The sequence below is a fragment of the Periplaneta americana genome, chromosome 11, assembly GCF_040183065.1.
Source record: "Periplaneta americana isolate PAMFEO1 chromosome 11, P.americana_PAMFEO1_priV1, whole genome shotgun sequence".
Lineage (NCBI taxonomy): Eukaryota > Metazoa > Arthropoda > Insecta > Blattodea > Blattidae > Periplaneta > Periplaneta americana.
This window is the reverse complement of record NC_091127.1, coordinates 163,019,250-163,040,021: the sequence shown is the minus strand read 5'-3', so window position 1 is coordinate 163,040,021 and position 20,772 is coordinate 163,019,250. Positions and strand designations below refer to the sequence as shown.

The 20,772-nt window shown below is 37.9% G+C and overlaps 1 protein-coding gene and 1 non-coding gene across 2 annotated transcripts in view; both read left to right on the top strand.

Moving 5' to 3' along the window:
* LOC138708571 (uncharacterized) overlaps positions 1 to 7,731 on the top strand; it is a 32,252-nt gene extending 24,521 nt beyond the window's left edge. Inside the window, exons 3-5 of the mRNA XM_069838688.1 lie at positions 1,840 to 2,133; positions 4,014 to 4,105; positions 7,542 to 7,731. Of these exons, the coding sequence (XP_069694789.1) occupies positions 1,840 to 2,133; positions 4,014 to 4,105; positions 7,542 to 7,731 (576 nt within the window). The remainder of the gene's footprint in view (positions 1 to 1,839; positions 2,134 to 4,013; positions 4,106 to 7,541) is intronic.
* Positions 7,732 to 17,193: 9,462 nt separating this feature from the next.
* TRNAY-GUA (transfer RNA tyrosine (anticodon GUA)) lies at positions 17,194 to 17,265 on the top strand. Its single transcript has one exon. It is a non-coding gene; the product is annotated as a tRNA-Tyr (tRNA).
* Positions 17,266 to 20,772: the final 3,507 nt, after the last annotated feature.

Sequence of the window (20,772 nt, the reverse complement as noted above, 5' to 3'; positions counted from 1 at the left end):
TTATTATTATTATTATTATTATTATTATTATTATCTCATTTGTTACCCCACAGAGGGCAGCATTTCCTATATAAAGTAATGATTGCTAAGCGTGAGCCAGGAACTTTAAGACTCAATATCTCAGATGGACTTGGTCCACTCTGATTGTGAATCCCTCATATATAACTCCTACTGATGAAACCGGGCATAAGGAATTTTTCGACTCTGCAGGCCTAAATATTTATAATAGTGTATATTGTTAAAGTAATTTCAGTTTCATTTTAAACTAATGGCTTGTGCAGCAAATGCTGCTGCAAACTAAGTTCGTTAGACGTTCAAATAAAAATTTTTCAGATTTACTTTCAATGAAGAATACTTGTCTTTTTGATAGTTATTTGCTTCCATAATAATGAAACATACTCCCTCTGAATGGATTTTTTTAGGCCAAACACTTTTTCTTGAACCTATCCAACTTCAGTTTTTGAGTTTCAACGCGAAAACGCAAGTATCAATGTCAGGACGATAGCAGTAGGTATTTCAGGTCATTGTGGATTGTAGGCAAAAGTTAAAAAAATGTCAGGTTTGCTAAGCTTTCGAACAATAGCATTTTCGTATAGCTGCTGCATGTAGAACTTGAAATGTAGAGCGTAAAATCATTTTATACTACTAAGAGATCTTGCTGAAATGATCTGGAGACTACAAAATTTTCTGGGCCTCTTATTTTATTAGTAAGTAATACCTTTTGATCTTTTCTCAGGAACTGTTATTTTTACGCTCTCTCGAGCCAATACTAAAGACAATGACACATATCAATATCTACAGTACACTACACCGCCATTAAGTATATGAAAAAGACCCAACCCCACTGGTTTATTAAGTATAAAAATATTTGATTTTTAATAACAATATTATTATCTTACTTAAGTTTTGTAGTTATATATAGCAGTCACTCAGTAAATTATAGAAATGAAGATCTAAATTAAGATATTCTCTACATTTACTTACATAACCTCAGAACGTTTCACTTTCATGTCATCAATATAGAATCAATATTATGTACAATTAATGAAGAACAGACGCATCATGATATTAACTATAATAATATTTATTTTATTTACACCACACTGCTGCAAGAACCATTGACAGAACCTAACTCGTGCAGGGTAATCTGCTGGTAACAGGGCCTGCACACGTTGCAAATGATAAGAATACAATTGATACTCTTTCAACAGTCTCCAGACAGTCGTATGAGGAACATTGATTTGCAACGCTACCCTTCGTGTGCTGATAGGAGTCATGGTCACAGCCTCCAGAATCTCCTCCTGTACTTCTGGAGTTGTAGATCTTGGTCGTCCCCTTCCCAAACCAGGAGAGTTAAATTTTCCATACTCGCACAAACGGTAATGGAGACGTACAAATGTCTTCCGATCTGGACATTGTCGCTGTGGGTACCTCTCCTGGTACAAACGACGAGCCAGCGCAGCATTGCCGTCCGCCTTATCTTACATGAAGTGTATCTCTACGAGCTCTTGATTTGAATACATGTCGCACAGTCTAACGCCTACACAACACTGAATGTAACCTTCGCCTCGGAATGAACTTCCAGAGTGCCCTCTTAATGTCTCCTTAGACGGCAACGACGTGCGGAAAGAAAAACGTTCCGGTGAATTTCAATGTTGTGAAGGCCATAACTCGGAAATAAAGCATTTCCGGACACATGTTGTAATGAACTATTTTGATTGTCTACATGTGGGAAATACACACCTGAAATTATGCCCCGTATTTTTTGAACACTCTGTATATATAGATGCATTTGTCCTATCTTTGTAGACGAACTGTAGCTCACTGTATCACAAACAGGTGTTGAGCAAGAAGGTGAGCGGTACAGTATGGCTGGCGTTTCTGCGGCCAGGGCAAACCATCGAAGAGCTGCTAGCAGGCGCGTACGTGCGGCTCGACGTGGAGTTCCTGCTGGCTCAGTCGATGGCCTGGGGTGTGCGGCTTCATGAAGCTTATCACGTGGTTCAGGGCTCTCCTCTTCGAGCCCAGCTGTTCGGAGAGCTGCGTGGCCAGCTCTTCACAGCTTCAGCTCTCAGTGCGTTCTACCGGCGGGGATCGCTCGGCGGTCAAGTTATCAAGGCTGCGAGTATCGATGTAAGAACAGTTTTTAATATCAACTCTTGTCTCTGCGTTGCAACGCACAAGTACTAAATTTTTGTTTTCCAGCTTGCATGGGTGTTTGTGCTACTGAGCCATTCCTATTTTATGAAAGATGATTGTAAGTTACATTTTGACGTCGCCATAACCTTTCAAGAATTAAGATATTCACAAAACAAGAACACACACTCATAAATAGAGCCCTGCCTTGATTTATGTTGCTTCGTTTCAAAACTAATATCAGCCCGAAAATATGTATCATACAGCCATAGAAACAAACTATGTATATGCTTCAATATTAATTGGAGTTGTTACTTGTAATTGTTTTCTCTTCATTAAAGGTGTATCATAGCCATAGAAACAACCTACCGGTATGTACAGGGACATCATTTAATTTTTACTTCAATTTTTATTGTACCTGAGTTTTTGAATGTACTTCACTCCCACCCCTTCTACTAATAAAGTTCAGCCGTCCTCCACACAGATCCGAGACCGCATATACAGTCATAGTAGCCTTACGGTCATAGTAAACAGTACGTTCCAAAAATATGTTCGCGTTTTCCAGTGGCGAAAGAGCTTTCAATATTTAATCATTTTCGCACAAGTACTGTCGTCCATTTGCCTACGTCGTATCTCGGTTTCCCCCCACCAGCTTTTATTCGCCAGCTAGTGGCTGGGCTGTCTTAGCTCTTTTCTGAGAACATTAATTTCTGTTAGGAATTGGACATTACGTAATATTATAAGACTGTTTAAAATAACTTAAATAAAAGGGCCTCGTTAAGTAATTAACTGTCACGTGATTTCCTCACTTTCTACGACCCTACGACATAACCACTTGGACGAACAGTAGATAGTATGTCTGAGTAATTGTATCTTTACGGATCGGGCAGAAGTGAATATTGAATTTACAGTACGTAAGGTATTCTTTTATAGAGTAGGTACAGAATTATTTCAACATGAGTTACTAGTACGAAGGACGAAACTGGTAATTGGTATTAGGTACAATAGTCTATAATGCGATAATATGCACATTAGAACTGAAGCCTGTATCGAAATGAACGGTCACCATTTTCAAAAATGTGTTTATATATCCATATTATGATCATTTTTCAATTTCACTCATTCTCTATATTGTACGCTAATGTGCCTTAGACAGTGTAATATACACTGCAAAATTAATAGCCTATGTCCGCATGGACAGCTAAGTTCGTGAGTAAAAACACTCATTGTTAATACTGTACTGTATTTTGATTAAACAAAAACCTAATGGAAATTATCAAACTCGAAAGCGCGATATTTTCTAGTTTACGTAAATGGATGAACTACCTTTCTTCCCTCCTACACCTAGTAAAGTGATTTGTTTGTATATTACGCCAGTATCATCGAACTCCAGTAGTGGAAGGGGGTAGCAAACGACGTTGATCCAGATTATAGCCAGGTTAATATTAAAAATGTTAGTAAAAATAAAATGATGTCCCTGTAGGCCTATATCCTTCAATATTAATCGGAGTTGTTATTTGTGATTATTCTGTCCTCACTGAACCCGAAAATATGTATCATAGCCGTAGAATCAAAGTATGTATCTCCAATATTAATTGGCGTTATATGTGAATATTTTCTCCTTATTTCTTACCTTCCTTGCTTCTCTTTCCTGTAGAGTTTTCGTAATATTTCCACGACAAAGAAAAATATCATTTACTTATGGAATGGGTAGGCCTATTGATGATTTTGGTTATGATTATGATGACGATGATGATGATACGAGTTATGGAAGTTTATAGGGTGTCTGAGTTCACTTTTGATTTTTATTATTAAGTTTCTACAAATCAAGTGAATATTAGAGTAGTAATTAGTTTAATTGCGAAAATGTGTTCCAGAGGTCATCACTTGTCTGGGTTAACGAAGATAAAACCATTGGTGGATTTTATGGCAGAATATGGGCTGGAGTGGAAAAACATTTAAATTTCACGTACGTAAAAATGTATTACAGTTTCCATACAATAGCTATATTGAAATAATTATAAACTTAACTTTTTCTAATTTTTACCCAAATTTAGATTTGTGATTATTTATTAGAGATAGGAATTTACTCACAGAAACTACAAGGTTAGGCACGCATAGAGTGTTCGTTGTTGAAAGAGCAGGGGCCGGCAAAATCTCTTTCAGGCCTGCCAATACCCGTTTTACTTCGTGAGCTGGCTAACGCAGGGAATCGCTAGCCTATCTTCAAACTTCCCTCACAAGCAGACAGGTAGTGTCGTTGCACGTGACGTCAAACAGTCCTAATAGTGACCCGAAAGGAGTGTCGTGTTTCGCCAGATTGTGCTGCTTTCAGATTTAAGACGGCGCTTATTCCGTCGGATCCCGGCCAACTAGTCACTCATATCGAGTGCACCTCAGCACATGTGTGGACTTCGGTCCTGCATTCATAGACATCTATGACGTAGTGCAGAGGGCGGCCACTAGAGGGAACCCAAGAGTTGGAACTTAATCTGAGACGATTCTAACCGGCGTCGGAGTTGTATCCGGTGTGGCTTAGTGGATAAAGCATCAGCACGTAGAGCTAAAAACCCGGGTTCAAATCCCGGAGCCGGAGAGAATTTTTCTCCGTTCCATTACTCTTTCATCATATAATATCAACCAAGTCATTAAAACCTGAGGAAAGCCTACAGATATAGACAAACTACTGGAAACTTAATTTGTTGTCTTCTGAAACGTATCGTTAAAAGATACAAAGAAAACTATTTCTCGTCAACATATCCATTAAATGCCAACACTTACTATAAATTACTTACACTTTCCCTTCCATCATAGTAATATAAATTTAATGCAAACCCTTCAAACTTTCAGCTCCATAAATAAAAAGAAATCTGTCCCTCAGAAGTTAAATAGTAAACAGGTCTTCATGAGGCTTTTAATTGTTGATTTTTTATTGGGTTATTTTACGACAATGTATCAACATCTAGGTTATTTAGCGTCTGAATGAAATGAAGGTGATAATGCCGGTGAAATGAGTCCGGGGTCCAGCACCGAAAGTTACCCAGCATTTGCTCGCATTGGGTTGAGGAAAACCCCGGAAAAAACCTCAACCAGGTAACTTGCCCCAACCGGGATTCGAACCCGGGCCACCTGGTTTCGCGGCTAGACGCGCTGACCGTTACTCCACAGGTGTGGACTTAATTGTTGATAAGGAAAAAGTTATAATGGAATATTTTTCTATAATTATTGTTAATATTCATAATAATTGTTATCAATATCTTTTAAGCATATTTCCTCCTCTCCTCTCTTCTCCTCTCATCCCTTCCCTTACTCTCCCTCCCCCAATCCCCTCCCCTCTCCCCCACCCTCCAGTCCCTCCCCTCCCTTCCCCCCTCCCCCTCTCCTCTAAACAAGTTACAAGTTACGAAATGTTACTATTTTGTTGAGTCACATACACTTTGCAGGAATATGAAATGTATAATATTGTCTTATTATTTTATGAAATTCTGTAGTGCAATAAATTCTAAAACTGTATTTCTTTAATCCAGAATTTTCTGCCGTGTTGGGCCATAAAATAAAGATTTTTTGAAGTGACTAAATAGCCAACGAACTTATATTTCAAACTAGTACTGTTTCATCTTAACCAGCATAGACCGACTTCCGTGAATGCAAGTCATTCTATAACACGGGCACACAGGCAGGCTTTCTCGGGTTCCTTCTGGACAGGACTTATAAAACTAGGGCTGCACGGGCCAGTCTTAACTCTTAACTTGCTTTGTAGCTTCACTGGAATCCAAGCCTGACGGCAGGCAGTCACTGGCGTGAATCTCGTCTGATTTGCCGGTGTCTAGTGGCTAGCAATGCAGGTGCATGTTAGGGAACTCTGCCGTGGTATAAGCAGAGTGAGGTTGTAGCTTTATGTGGTTAACCAATCAACGAATCGCAGTGCAATGTAAGCAAACCAATTGCCGGAACCCAACGCTGAACCCTACGCACGAGAAACATATCCCCAATCAATTGCTGCGATACAAAAACACATTTCAGTTATAACCTGGCCATACCTCAGGCTTCACGTCACTCATGACCAGGCTTCGAGACTTTGGACCCGATACAATAAGTTTACTGTGCATGTACTATAGGTTGTTGATTCGCTGCAGGTAGATAGAGATGTGTTGAGGTAACAATATTGCTATTTAGAGTAGAGTACGGTAGTATGGGGAAACACACATATGTACATTCTGAGAGTAAATATTTTTATTTTATTTAAGTAGGTTATTTTAGGTCGCTGTACCAACATCTTAGGTTATTTAGCGTCTGAATGATATGAAGGTGATAATGCCGGTGAAATGAGTCCGGGGTCCAGCACCGAAAGTTACCCAGCATTTGCTCAATTGGGGTTGAGGGAAAACCCCGGAAAAAACCTCAACCAGGTAACTTACCCCAACCGGGATTCGAACCCGGGCCATCTGGTTTCGCGGTCAGCCGTGCTAACCGTTACTCCACAGGTGTGGAGAAAGTAAATATACATTACACAACGATAACGTCAAAACAAAGTGAAAAACATTTATTCTCCTGTCTTTTATAAGCATTTGTGTTTAATTATACACAGTGTTAATGGTGGAAATAAGCATTTAGCAATTTTAATTTTTTCATTTATCCTATTGTCGTCTTTGCGAAGTGCAGTTACAGTACCGAATTGCAATGTACTACAAGATACATTCTCAGTGTCTCAAACGTAAATCTGTTTCGGTTATCTGCCAAAGTTTGTACTGTGGAAAGCTGCGCTCTACGTCGCATGACGTGATAGGAGCAAAACAAAAAAAAAAAAAAGACCTAACGTCATTGCAGTCTCTAAGAGACAGTCCTTTATTTTCGGGTGACTCTATGTCCACTAATTTGCTGTTTATGATAGACATAATGTTCCATATCCGTTATTTTTACATAAAATTGATTTCCACGTCTGTATTAGACGTTCAGTAACCGGTGTATGATTAATTCTGTGTCATTTCCTCAACTAATTTGAGGGCTTCCGGCCTCTCTTGATCTGACTTTTCTAACCGTGTAATAGTTTCAGACACAGTTTGAAAATGGGTTTGTATGAAAACCAAATTATTCGTCAGAACCTTCAAATCCAGAGCGTTTTCCTTTACGTATTTATTCTACAGTACCCCCACCCACTGTACGCTTTACCACTATACTAAGTACGCCGTTATGCGGATTTCCCACTGAACTGCTCTATTGGGTCCGAAGTCTCGAAGCCTGCTCATGACGTAACGACAGTCTAAGCAGAATTAACCCAATAAACTCATGTTGTGGTATAAATTCCTACCTTTACTTATTACACAGAAATAAAAGAATACAGACTCTTTAAAAAAGGCTACACGTACTGTACACGAGGCTAATACTACAACTTACTGCATGAACAGGACAGAAGTTATTGTACCTGCAACCGGTATGTGGGGATACAAAATGGAGAACGGCACGTGGGCTGGAGTTGTGGGAATGGTGACCAGAAGAGAAGCAGAAGTCGGCGTCTGTGATATTGCCATCAAAGAAGACCGCGTCGGAGTCATCAGCTACACAATGCCGGTGGCGACATTTCAGTGCGTCATTTAGCACGTAACTATATTGCTTTCAGCGTCTCGGAAACGGTAATACGGAAAGAAAGACACATTCCCTCAACACTTTGTGTTTAGTGACTCTTTCTTCCAAATTTTCATACATTATTAGCAGTAGCGGCAGGTGATCGAAATCCTCGGTGAGGCCAGATGCAACTAGTTTAAGTGCCTCCATTATTATTATTATTATTATTATTATTATTATTATTATTATTATTAGTCTATTATTATTACTATCAATGAAAAATAATAATTTCACTCACCAAATAAGCCGTTATGCTCTGAGTTTCAGTGATTGTTTCAGTGTGATGAAGCATCCCATATTATGTGTTGAAATTCACCTTTCTTTCTTTTCTTTTTATTTTTTTCCTTTGACAGCAACAAACAAAGCCAAGAGAAGTTTATTTTGCATCACATTATCACATAACCATTTATTGTTGCCCATACCAGGATGCAATAGAAACTCGCGTTTTAAGATTATGTGTGAGAAAAATTATCAGCGATGTCGTAGGTATCTCGGTAGTCTCTCTCTTTATTTAAAACTTCCATTCTTTAGTATTATTTCTTCTCGAAAAAGGGCTCTCTAACAATGAATTAACTGCACCAGCATTATTTCTCTCATTTGTTTCTGTTTACATTTTCCCGAAATACATAACAACATTGGCCCAGATTCACAACTGTACTACGAAGTCATAAACTGAGACATAAGGGGAGAGAATCGAGTGGGTTTCTGCCTGCCAAAGAGCTGGAATTTTGTTATTTATGTCCTAGTTAGGAAGACAAGTCACCACTGCTATTCCCACCCCACTCTACCCTTGAGGCCGGCCCATGGATGGGACGACTGAAACCTGACCAGGCCAGCCGAATTGTGCCTCAGCTACAACGTTTTAAGCGTAAACTCAAAGCCCGCGAAAGGACATGAAATGCATTAAGCCAGAATCGGCACGAAAGATTCTGGCCTCAGGAACAAATTTTACTGCAAAACAGGTCTATATACATCACAAGCCAGACCCGGCATGAGCGATACTGGCCTCAGGAACAAATTTTACTGCAAAACAGGTCTATATACATCAGAAGCCAGATCCGGCACGAGCGATCCCGGCCTCAGGAACAAATTTTACTCCAAAACAGGTCTATATACATCAAAGTTTTCAAATGCTTCTACAGCGATATATGCTTCATTCAAATAACTAATACATTATATAAAAACACAAAATTTGATATCAGTTAAGCCAAGTGACTGAGGCCCGGCCTCACTTGCCTCAGTCAATCACCCGCCACTGATTATTAGGCTTGTAATATTGGGGACCGATAGGTAATGTAGGGACGGTGGTTTCAAGTTTACTATCCGTTCACCAGTCAGTACTCTAGCACAGTGTTCCGCAACATTTTTCTACTCACGGCACACCATAGAAATGCCTAGACTTAACAAGGCACACCAAAATGTTAACCCTCTCAAAAATATATGATGAGACGCTCCTATATAATTACGTAATATGATCAAATTTATTATTATTATTATTATTATTATTATTATTATTACTAGCCGTACCCGTGCGCTCCTCTGCACCCGTTAGAAATAAATATAAAGTAATTACATAATTAAAATAGGACATTTGATCCAGGGAACATTCGTGTTTGATAGAAGGATAAATCGTTTATTATTTTACTTAATTTAAATTGTATTAAAAAAATTAAAATGCGATCATTTTGATCCAGAGACCACTCATTTGGTCATAAAAATTATTTTAGAAAATACAGGAAACGAATGTACAGAATAGCCTATCAAGCTTTCTGTGCATAAGAAGCTATTTTAATCTTACATGTCCTCGATTCACTCAGAAGTTACTGTAATAATATTATAGCATTATGTCCATCTAGAGAAACTACACTTTCCAATGGTGAATTAATAATTAACTATACAAATCGGTTAATTTAGCTTCTGATATTACTTCATACAAACACAGAAACATTCTCTGTAGGTTGTTTCATAGCTTTCGATTGTTGTTGACCGAGGCCCCTTATAGATGAAGTCATTTGTTTTTTATTTCATTACACCGCCTTAGATGGCGTTGTTATTGTAATTTTGAAACTCATTTATCTCATTAAATATCAGTCCTATCAAAATTTTTCAAGGAATAAAACTTATCGGAAATTATTTTTAAAGAAACGTTTGTTATGTAATATTTTTAGTGAAAATTAATAATAAGGGTGATATTTCGATTTATTTAATTCAAGCCCCCTTATAACCCCCTTTTAAATAAAATATTTTGAATACCATACAGCCTAAATTCTAAGTTACAACGAACTTAATTTATATTCCAATTTTCATATAAATCGGTTCAGCCATTATCGCGTGAAAAGGTAACGAACATACAGACAGACAGACATACAAAAAATTTCAAAATAGCGATTTTAGGTTTCAGGGTGGTTAATTATATATGTTAGGACCAATTATTTCTGTAAAATCGAAAATTACCAAAAAAATTTCGGCTACAGATTTATTATTAGTATAGATTATTATTATAAAACAAAAATCGACTCTTGCGTTTATTAACAATTTATGAACTTCAATTCACTGTAGAAAATACAAATTTCTATTACTAATATTAAAGTAAAGAACTCTACTCAAACTTTCAATATGATACTTGGTCCTGCTTAGCTGCACACAGGTAGCTGATCCGCGGTAGAATCGTTAACAGTGCAAGCCTAATTTCTTCATCGATGGATTTGAGTCTCTCCGTCTTTAATGTTTTAATTTAAGTTAACGTCGAAAAGCCCAGTTCACATATACATTATGTAGTTCAAAATGACAATAACATATTAACTGTCATCTCAGAGATAGCGGGGTATTCACTCCTTATTGACAACCAAAATGTTTCCAAAGGCACTTCGAGAAGTTCTAAATTCAATGTTCTTATGTAGGAGGAGTGTAGTGTGCTCTGATCCCATTTCCTGACACAAAACAGAAAAAAACAGCAAATTTAGGGACCGCGATTTGATGAAGTTCACGACTTTTACTACTTCGTACGTCACAATGTTCAGAGGAGATGGCAAAACAATGGCTTCGCGGTGAATGAGAAAATGGTTAGGATATAGGCCTACTTCACGTACTTTAGCCATGAATTCTTTTACTCGGCCTGTCATAGAAGCGGCTCTCTAAAACACTAATGCAATCCCCCAATGTTAAATCATTACAGACTATATACTGCAGCCGCGGCGAAAATGCGACTCACGAGCACATTGTGGCTCGCAGTGCTTTTCTCTCGCTTCCTACCTACAACCCCCACCCTCTCACTCACTGGAGTCAAACTCCGTTCTATTTGTATTTGTCTCGGACCTGCGAGTGGCGTTCGTCGCAATATCTCTCTCGAAACCATGTACCTCTATAAAAAACGAAAGTTTCAAGTAGGATGGGAGGATGCATTCTTTTGCTTACAATATGATGAAAATATTAAATGTATGATTTGTTCACAAATATTACTAGGAAAACGGTTGTATAACATAAAACGGCATTATAAATTACTACATGTTACTGATGAAACATTAAAAGGTCAAGTGTTATTATTATTATTATCATCATCATCATCATCATCATTACCATCTCTGTACGTCGATTCTTTTACAGCAGATGTACGAATAATGCGGTTAGATTTTCAATTTAAACTCACAGATTTACAATGTGACGTTAAATGAAAGCTAGATGTAAGGACTTGACAGATATTGAACTTTTCAAATCTTTGGAAAAAAATAAATATTTGAAGCTTCATTCTTTCTCTTGCTCTGTTGAAGCCAAGTTCGCTGTAACTTACGTTTGTGAAACATTATTTTCAACAATGCAAATAGTAAAAATCAAATTTAGATCACGACTGACTGACAAATACCTTCGTGATCAACTACGATTGGCAGTAAGTGACATAATTCCTGATTTTGAAACTTTGTCGCAGAGACATTCTGAAGACAGTTAATGTTAGGTTGTGATAATTTGTCCTATGTTTTCTTGTTCATTTCTTTCTTCGTTACACGTCCTAAACATTAACTTCCCCTTCGGTTGTCCGCCTCCCTCCATAGGTGCTATGAACGTTGCAGCTTACACAGTGGCTCGGCGCACCATGGCCTTTTCGCCACGGCTGACATACTGTATTCATTAGTTGTACGAAACATTTCTTCATCGGTTGCTCGCTCGGGCAGTTTGAACAAAACAAAAATTGCAATTACATCCCCATCAATGTACCGAATGTAGGAAAGAAGTTGTGCATGATCGCTAATATCGGTGGACTCGTCGATCTGAAGTGAGAACTTCTGACTGATCTTTATTTCCTCCTTCATAATGTCTTGGATGTCATTGGCCATGTCACTAACTGGGTGGTTAATTACGTCAGCAGAGAGAGGAATTTAATTTTAATTAATTTTATTAATTTCTTACAATAATAGACAAAAGTTCGCGTCACACCTTTCACCTTGTGTAGGCACACCGGTTGCGGAACACTGCTCTAGCATGCGTGAACAATGTAATGCCGAAGGTTAAATTTTCTGAGACGCATATTTTTGCAGCGGAATTGGCGAGTGTTTGAAGTGAATATGAGTGAATTCTATGTGATTCTTCTGCACATAATGAAAGATATGTAAAAATATATCCTCGTAACGTTATGTAGCCTATATTTACTTTTAGAGCTGTCCAGATTTATATGCATGTATTTATTCACACTGCAATGGGTATATACCCGGTGGCAGTGGTAACTAATTACACTCAATAATGACAATAATAAACTTATTAATTAAAATACAATTAATAATACTACTAATAATAATAATTATAATAATAATAATAATAATAATAACAACAACAACAGGGAATATACTAAATTAAATGAAAAGATCACTTAAAATAACATTTGAAATATTCTAATTTGTATCTTAAAACTAAGATCGAACTAAAACCCACGAGTATATGTTCATATCTGCACAAGTACCTTTCAACATTACACTCATTTCGCTGTCAACTCACTCACTGCACTGGAACTACGACACATTTCACTCATTCTATCCTGATTTCACTAACACTTCAAAAACATTTCACTGTTCAAATTCTTTGCACTGCCACTATAAACTATAAAGCTTCACTGACAGGAACACGTTTCACTTACACAGCACACTTCACTGACACGACATACTTCTTCACTGATACAACACACTTCACTGACACAACATAATTCTTCACTGATACAACACTTCAATAACAACATATCATTTACACCCTTTAACTACTGTGTATAATTACCGTCTATTAGTAAGGTCCTTAAGCCTATTTTTAAATGCATTTTTGGTTGTTGGTAAAGCCTTTAGTAAGTCTGCAGGTAAAGCATTCCAGTCCCTGATAGTACGATTGAGAAAAGAAAACTTTCCAGTGTCCGTCCTCTGCCTTCTTTCCCTCAATTTATATAAGTGGTCGTTCCTTGAAGAGTAATTTGGCGGCTGCAACCTATTTTTTATTTCTCTCCAGGCAGGCTCACCTCTGTATGATTTGTTTATGTTCACCTTGTTATTGCCGTAATCGATCGCAGAACCAAGTCAATGTCCTCGTACTAGCTCAAGTCCCCGGCCTATATACAATGCTGCAGTCAACATGTGTATACCTTATTTTATTTCATGGAGTGCAGTTTCATAGAAAAGACTTTGCCGACAGACCTTCTACTGCCCTCTACTAATTGGTTGTCATAAATAAATGTCTTCCTTACTGTGACGGAAATCTTGTCTTCTCCTGTCAGTAACCAATCACAACCCTCGTTCAGAAGAATTGACAGGCTTCCGTGAAATCCACGTGGAGGCAGAATTCCGAATTCCAAGAATCCCGTCAGTTTCACTGCATAATTTCGAGGGTCACCAGGATTGTGGCAATTGTGCAATGTTGGGACGAGGGGACAGGATGGAATTGTCAGAGTTGTTTGTGTAGGAAGTCATAAATCTGTAAGTGGGTGTTCAAAGGAGCCACCGAACTGCACTCCTTGAAATAAAATAAGGTATAATCGGTCCCCAACATTAAAAGGCTATACATGATTAATTTCTGAATACAGTATATCTATTTTTCAAAATAATAACATTTTCCTGTCTTCGCTACAATGAGAAAACTTATGAAATGTTTGGAGGGTATTTTAAAGTTTTAGAAGAGAAATTATCAAAACAAGTATTTCTGGAAAAATAATTCACATATAAGAAATACAGTTAAGAAATTAAACAACCAGCCGACAAGGCGCTTGCCCGCCAATCCGGAGTAGCAGTCGGACGCGGGTTCAATTACCGCTTAGGCTGATTACCTGGTTCGGCTTTTTCTGAGATTTTCCCCAACTGTAAGACAAATGCCAGGTAATCTATGGCGAATCATCGGCCTCATCTCGCCAACTATCATCTCGCTATCATCAATCCCATTGACGCTAAAGAACCTTTTAGTTGATACAACGTCGTTACCAAGTAAAAAAAAATAAAAACAACCAATTCAAGGAATATACTCATTTTCATAGTAATTTTATTCTATTGCATTTTTATGAAGGTCTATTCTTATGAAAATGTTACAGGGCACGTAATCTTTTGATTAGAAAAACAACTAAAAATATCGCATATACAGAGTGTCTCTAAATTATACCGACAAAATTAGGGAGTAGATAACCTTCGTGGAAGCATATTTTGTTAAGGAACCCATGGGCTGCGACGCTTCGTTTCAGTGCAAGAAGGCGGGAATGGATAATCACTTTTTTTCAGTCCAAGAGAAGTGTGTCATTACTACTACCACTCGGTTTGTTCACGTCCGGAGCCCAGTATCATTTGGTATCGATCACAGCACGTTTGTTTACTTCCATTGGTACGACCTCTTGTTATTCGTCTACGTAGTTTAGTACAGGGACATCATTTTATTTTTTACTAACATTTTTAATATTAACCTGGCTATACCTTTGGATCAACACCGTTTGCTACCCCCTTCCACAACTGCAGTTCGATGATACTGGCGAAATATGCGAACAAATCACTTTGCTAGGTATAGGAGAGAAGAAAAGTAGTTCATCCATTTACGTAAACTAGGAAATATCGCCCTTTTCAGTTTGATTATTTTCATTAGGTTTTTGTTTAATCAAAATACACTATAGTATTAACAATGAGTGTTTTTACTCACGAACTGAGCTATCCATTCGGACGTATTCATTATGCAGTGTATATTATACTATCTACAGCACGTTAGCGTACACTATAGAGAATGAAGTTAAATTGAAAATAATCATAATATGGATATTTAAATACATTTTTTAAAATGGTGGCCGTTCATTTCGATACAGGGTTCAGTTCTAATGTGCATATTATCGCACTATAGACTATTGTACCTAATCCCAATTACCAGTTTCGTCCTTCGTAACTCATGTTGAAATAATTCTATACTTATTCCAAAAAAGAGTACCTTACGTACTGTAAATTCAATCTTCACTTCTGCCCGATCCGAAAAGATAAAATTACTCAGACATACTATCTACTGTCCGTGCAAGTGGTTATGTCGTAGGGTCGTAGAAAGGGAGGAAATCACGTGATAGTGAATTATTTAACGAGGCCCTTTTATTTAAGTTGTTTCAAACAGTTGTATAATATTACGCAGACGTCCAATTCCTAATAGAAATTAATGTTCTCACAAAAGAGCTAAGACGACAGCCCAGCCACTAGCTGGCGAATAAAAGCAGGTGGGGGAAACCGGGATACGACGTAGGCAAATGGACGACAGTACCTGTGCGAAAATGATTCAATATTGAAAGCTCTTTCGTCACTGGAAAACGCAAACATATTTTTGGAACGTACTGTTTACTATAACCGGAAGGCTACTATGTATATATGCGGTCTTGGATCTTTGTGCAGGACGGTTGAACTTCATTAGTAGAAGGGGTGGGAGTGAAGTACATTCGAAAACTCAGGTACAATAAAAATAGGAGTAAAAATAAAATGATGTCCCTGTACTTGCACTGCACTCATTCTGGTGTAATGTTCAGTACAGTTTAATGCTTCGTTGGTTTCGTTTCTCTGTGCGTATTTTTTCTTTATTTGGATTAAAACACAGAATCATGTGACACAGAATCGCTTGTTATTTGCACATACCTACTTACTTTATCCCTACCTGTAACTCCTCCTTGCACTGAAACGAAGAGTCGCAGCCTATGGGTTCCTTAACAAAATATGGTTCCACGAAGGTTATCTATCTGCTCCCTAATTTTGTCGGTCTAATTTAGAGACACTCTGTAGACTGAACTCAGAGTCAATTATCTTGATTACACATGAAACATGCAAGTTTCGTTAAGATACTCAGCTCCGATAAAAATATGCATTTGCATATACAGAGTGGAAGAGAAACTAGAACATTAATTCACGGAAGTAATAGATCAAGTCAGTACGAACAAATTTTGTCAAATAAGTGTTCTGATACATCCAATACTTTTGAGAACGCGAAATGTAACATGTTGCAACTCTCTTTGAGGTCATTTGCTGCACGGTGGGGGTGAGTGTCCCGCTATCTTCCACTCCGCAAGACATTCGAGAGGAGAATGTAAACAAAAACGTCTCATCATATACGTTTTGGATCAAATTACTGCACTTCTTAACACTTTACGCCACGACTGGACACCGGGAGCGAATCCAATCTCTAAACGGGGACGCTTAATATTCATCCGTTACGGCATCAACGCTGTGCGGTGTTCGGCGGAGAAGAAAGGGGTTGAAGAGAAGTCATATGGCTCTCCGTGAGAAAGTAGAATTTTCTCTTGGTGCGTAGTCCTGTTTTACGCTTTAATTAACATTACTGTAACATTAATTTCTTTTCTGAATTAATTTATTTTTAATTTCTTCAAAGATAATGACTTAAATGGAGATTGAGTTACAGAATGTGTGTTCGTAATAATGTTTTTTTTTTTTTTTTTTTCAGTTTACGTCAAATGTAAAGGAATCTTTAATGGAAATATTTTTTTATAAGAATGTACATTCTTTAATATTTTGTAATTGCGTAAAAAGCAAAGATATCAAGAGACACTGTGAATGTTAAAGTTCTATAGTATTAAATTTAGAGTTAAAGAGGTTATAGCGTAATAAGGAATGTTAAAAATTAAACAATTTGCGTAATCAATTAATTGAATATTTCATGTTTTGGTCTACAGTAATTTATATTATTTTAATGTACCGCAGTACATATGATATTTCCATGCAGATATTCTGCGTCATCATACGATGAAAGAGTAATGGAACGGAGAAAAATTCTCTCCGGCGCCGGGATTTGAACCCGGGTTTTTAGCTCTACGTGCTGATGCTTTATCCACTAAGCCACACCGGATACCACCCCGGGGTGGTACACATCTATGACGTAGTGCAGAGGGCGGCCACTAGAGGGAACCCAAGAGTTGGAACTTAATCAGAGACAATTCTCTACGACGCCGGGGTGGTATCCGGTGTGGCTTAGTGGATAAAGCATCAGCATGTAGAGCTGAAAACCCGGGTTCAAATCCCGGCGCCGGAGAGAATTTTTCTCCGTTCCATTACTCTTTCATCCTACAGTAATTTGCTCGAAACGTAGCTGATGAGACGTTTTTGTTTACAGTCTCCTCTCGCAATTCTCGACGAGTACATGATTGCACCCTCACTGCAGAGCAATGACCTCAAGGAGGAGTGCTATTCTTTGCAGCGTTGCAACACGTTAAATTTCGTTTTCTCAAAACTATTGGACGTATCAAAAAATTTATTTGACAAAACTTGTTCCCATTGATTTGATTTATTACCACTGTAAATTAATGTAATAGAGTCCCTTCCAAGTTATATTTGTCATTACCAGGCTTCGAGATTTTGGACCCGATACAATAAGTTTACTGTGCATGCACTATAGGTTGTTGACTCGCTGCAGGTAGATAGAGATGTGTTGAGGTAACAACGTTGCTATTTAGAGTAGAGTACGGTAGTATGGGGAAACACACATATGTACTTTCTGAAAGTAAATATGCATTACACAATGACAATGTCAAAAGAATGTGAAAAGCATTTATTCTCCTGTCTTTTATAAGCATTTGTGTTTAATTATACACAGTGTTAATGGTGGAAATAAGCATGTAGCAATTTTAATTTTTTCATTTACCCTATTGGTAGTCTTTAGGAAGTGCAGTTACAGTACCGAATTGCAATGTACCACAAGAGACATTCTCAGTGTCTCAAACGTAAATATTTTTCGGTTATCTGCCAAAGTTTGTACTGTAGAAAGCTGCGCTCTACGTTGCATGACGTGATTGGAGCAAAACGAAAAAAAACCTAACATCATTGCAGTCTCTAAGAGACAGTCCTTTATTCTCGGGTGACTCTATGTCCACTAACTTGCTGTTTATGTTACACAATGTTCCATATCCGTTATTTTTAAATAAAATTGATTTCCACTTCTGTTTTACACGTTGGTGTACTTGATGTATCATTAATTCTCTGCCTCATTTTCTTAATTAATTTGAGGACTTCCGGCATCTCTTGCTCTGATTTTTCTAACCGTGTAATAGTTTCAGATACAGTTTGAAAATAGGTTTGTATGAAAACCAAATTATTCGTCAGAACCTTCAAATCCAGAGCGTTTTCCTTTGCGTATTTGTTGTCATTCATTCTACAGTACCCCCACCCACTGTACGCTTTATCACTATACTCAGTACGCCGTTATGCGGATTTCCCACTGAACTGCTCTATCGGGTCCGAAGTCTCGAAGCCTGGTCATTACTAATCATAAGTGATAAATTTCTATGCATGGCTTCAGAAATAGGAGTATAAACAAGGCCGTATGCGTAGGATAGTTCAAGCGTATTATCGAAGTCTTCAGTTTTCTTCAATTAATCGTTATTCGCTTTAATGGTTGTGTTCCAGTTACAAAGTGTTCATCCGCATCGAAGAGCCTGGGGTATCCTGGAACAACTTCCTTGCACCGTTCAGCATAGGGCTGTGGGTCACAACTGTGGTCTGCTCTGTCATCATAGCCATCGTACCCAATATATGCCACCTACTCGGTGTGTCGCACGGGATGGAATCGGCTACTGGGAGCAACTTTGCACAACATATCTTCCGCTCATTTGGAATTATCTTCTGCTTGAAAGGTACTGTAGTTACTTTCTACACGGCATACTAAATTTGTTATGAAGTTTGCCAATTCCGGCTCTAAAGAATGTTAAAAAGACAACCAATCGAGTTCATCCTTCATTATCAGAACACATTTCCATTTTTGTGGCGTTCATAATCTTTGCTTTCGTTACATCTACTCAGGAACATCATTTTAATTTTTGCTTGGCTATGCAAGATTTGTAAGGTGGATGATTATGTCTCGTGACTAGAATATTGTACGAAATGGAAATATAAAAATTGGAAATTTATCCTTCGGAGAGGTGGAAAAATTCAAATACCTTAGAGCAACAGTAACAAATATAAATGATACTGGGGAGAAAATGAAACACAGAATAAATATGGGAAATGCCTGTTATTATTCGGTTGAGAAGCGTTTATCATCCAGTCTGCTGTCCAAAAATCTGAAAGTTAGAATTTATAAAACAGTTATATTACCGGTTGTTTTTTATGGTTATGAAACTCGGACTCTCACTTTGAGAGAGGAACATAGGTTAAGGGTGTTTGAGAATAAGGTGCTTAGGAAAATATTTGGGGCTAAGAGGGATGAAGTTACAGGAGAATGGAGAAAGTTACACAACACAGAACTGCACGCATTGTATTCTTCACCTGACATAATTAGGAACATTAAATCCAGACGTTTGAGATGGGCAGGGCATGTAGCACGTATGGGCGAATCCAGAAATGCATATAGAGTGTTAGTTGGGAGGCCGGAGGGAAAAAGAGCTTTGGGGAGGCTGAGACATAGATGGGAGGATAATATTAAAATGGATTTGAGGGAGGTGGGATATGATGATAGAGTGTGGATTGATCTTGCTCAGGATAGGGACAGATGGCGGGCTTATGTGAGGGCGGCAATGAACTTCCGGGTTCTTTAAAAGCCAGTAAGTAAGTGAGTAAGTATACCTTGGATTTACAGTATATTCAGCCTGAAAGAAAATGCCTCCCCTTCTTACTGTTTGAAACAGTCTTTATGCAAGGAAATGATCATAAACGCACTTGCAAAATATGATTACTATTCTTGTCCATTTGCAGACGACACTACGACGCCGCTCTCCATCCAGTCTCGAGTAACGGACGTCTTGTCCTATCTCCTGGGTTCGGTGCTGTTTTGCGCCTATTCTGCTGCTGTGATATCATTTCTCACAGTTCGCAAGACGAACTTGCCTTTCACAAATCTTGAGCAGCTGCACAAGGCCAAGTCCTATAAAGTGGGAACGGAGCAGGACTCTTCAACGTTCATGTATTTCAAAGTAAGTCCGCAACTCAGTGTTTCCAACCAAGGAACAAGAAATCCCCCTATATCATGTTTAAAATTTCCTAAAATTCAGAGAAACCCCCTTCTTTTTTAATTTGTACTGGAAAAATGCAACATAAAAAAATAGAAAATATGATTATACATACGCAATTGAATAGAGAAAATATTCACGCATCATGCATACTGACACAACCATGATACCTGAATGCAAGTCACTCTACAATAGGGATATCTTATGCGAAGTTTTACCGCTAGATGGCGGGAGCGTTCCACACGGCGCAACATGTTGTAGGGCTATGTTATATTATATTCTACAGTTGATTACGTTTTCTCGCTTGTTGGTTTTCTGTGCGTGTCAAAATTATATTAAAATTATTTTTGTATAACTTAATAAAATTTAACATAATTCAATATTTTCTTACCTCATAATTTAATTTTCAGTACATAATAACGTAAACCTGTATAATATTGAGCGATTCCCCGAGATGGGTGGGAAAATCTGCAGTATGCAGAATATAGATACGAGTAAATTGAATGTTCATGAACCTAAACGAGAACTTTGAGAACAATATGCACGAATAAAAAAATTGGAACTATGTCGAAGATGAATATTGCCCTGTTTAATCATTG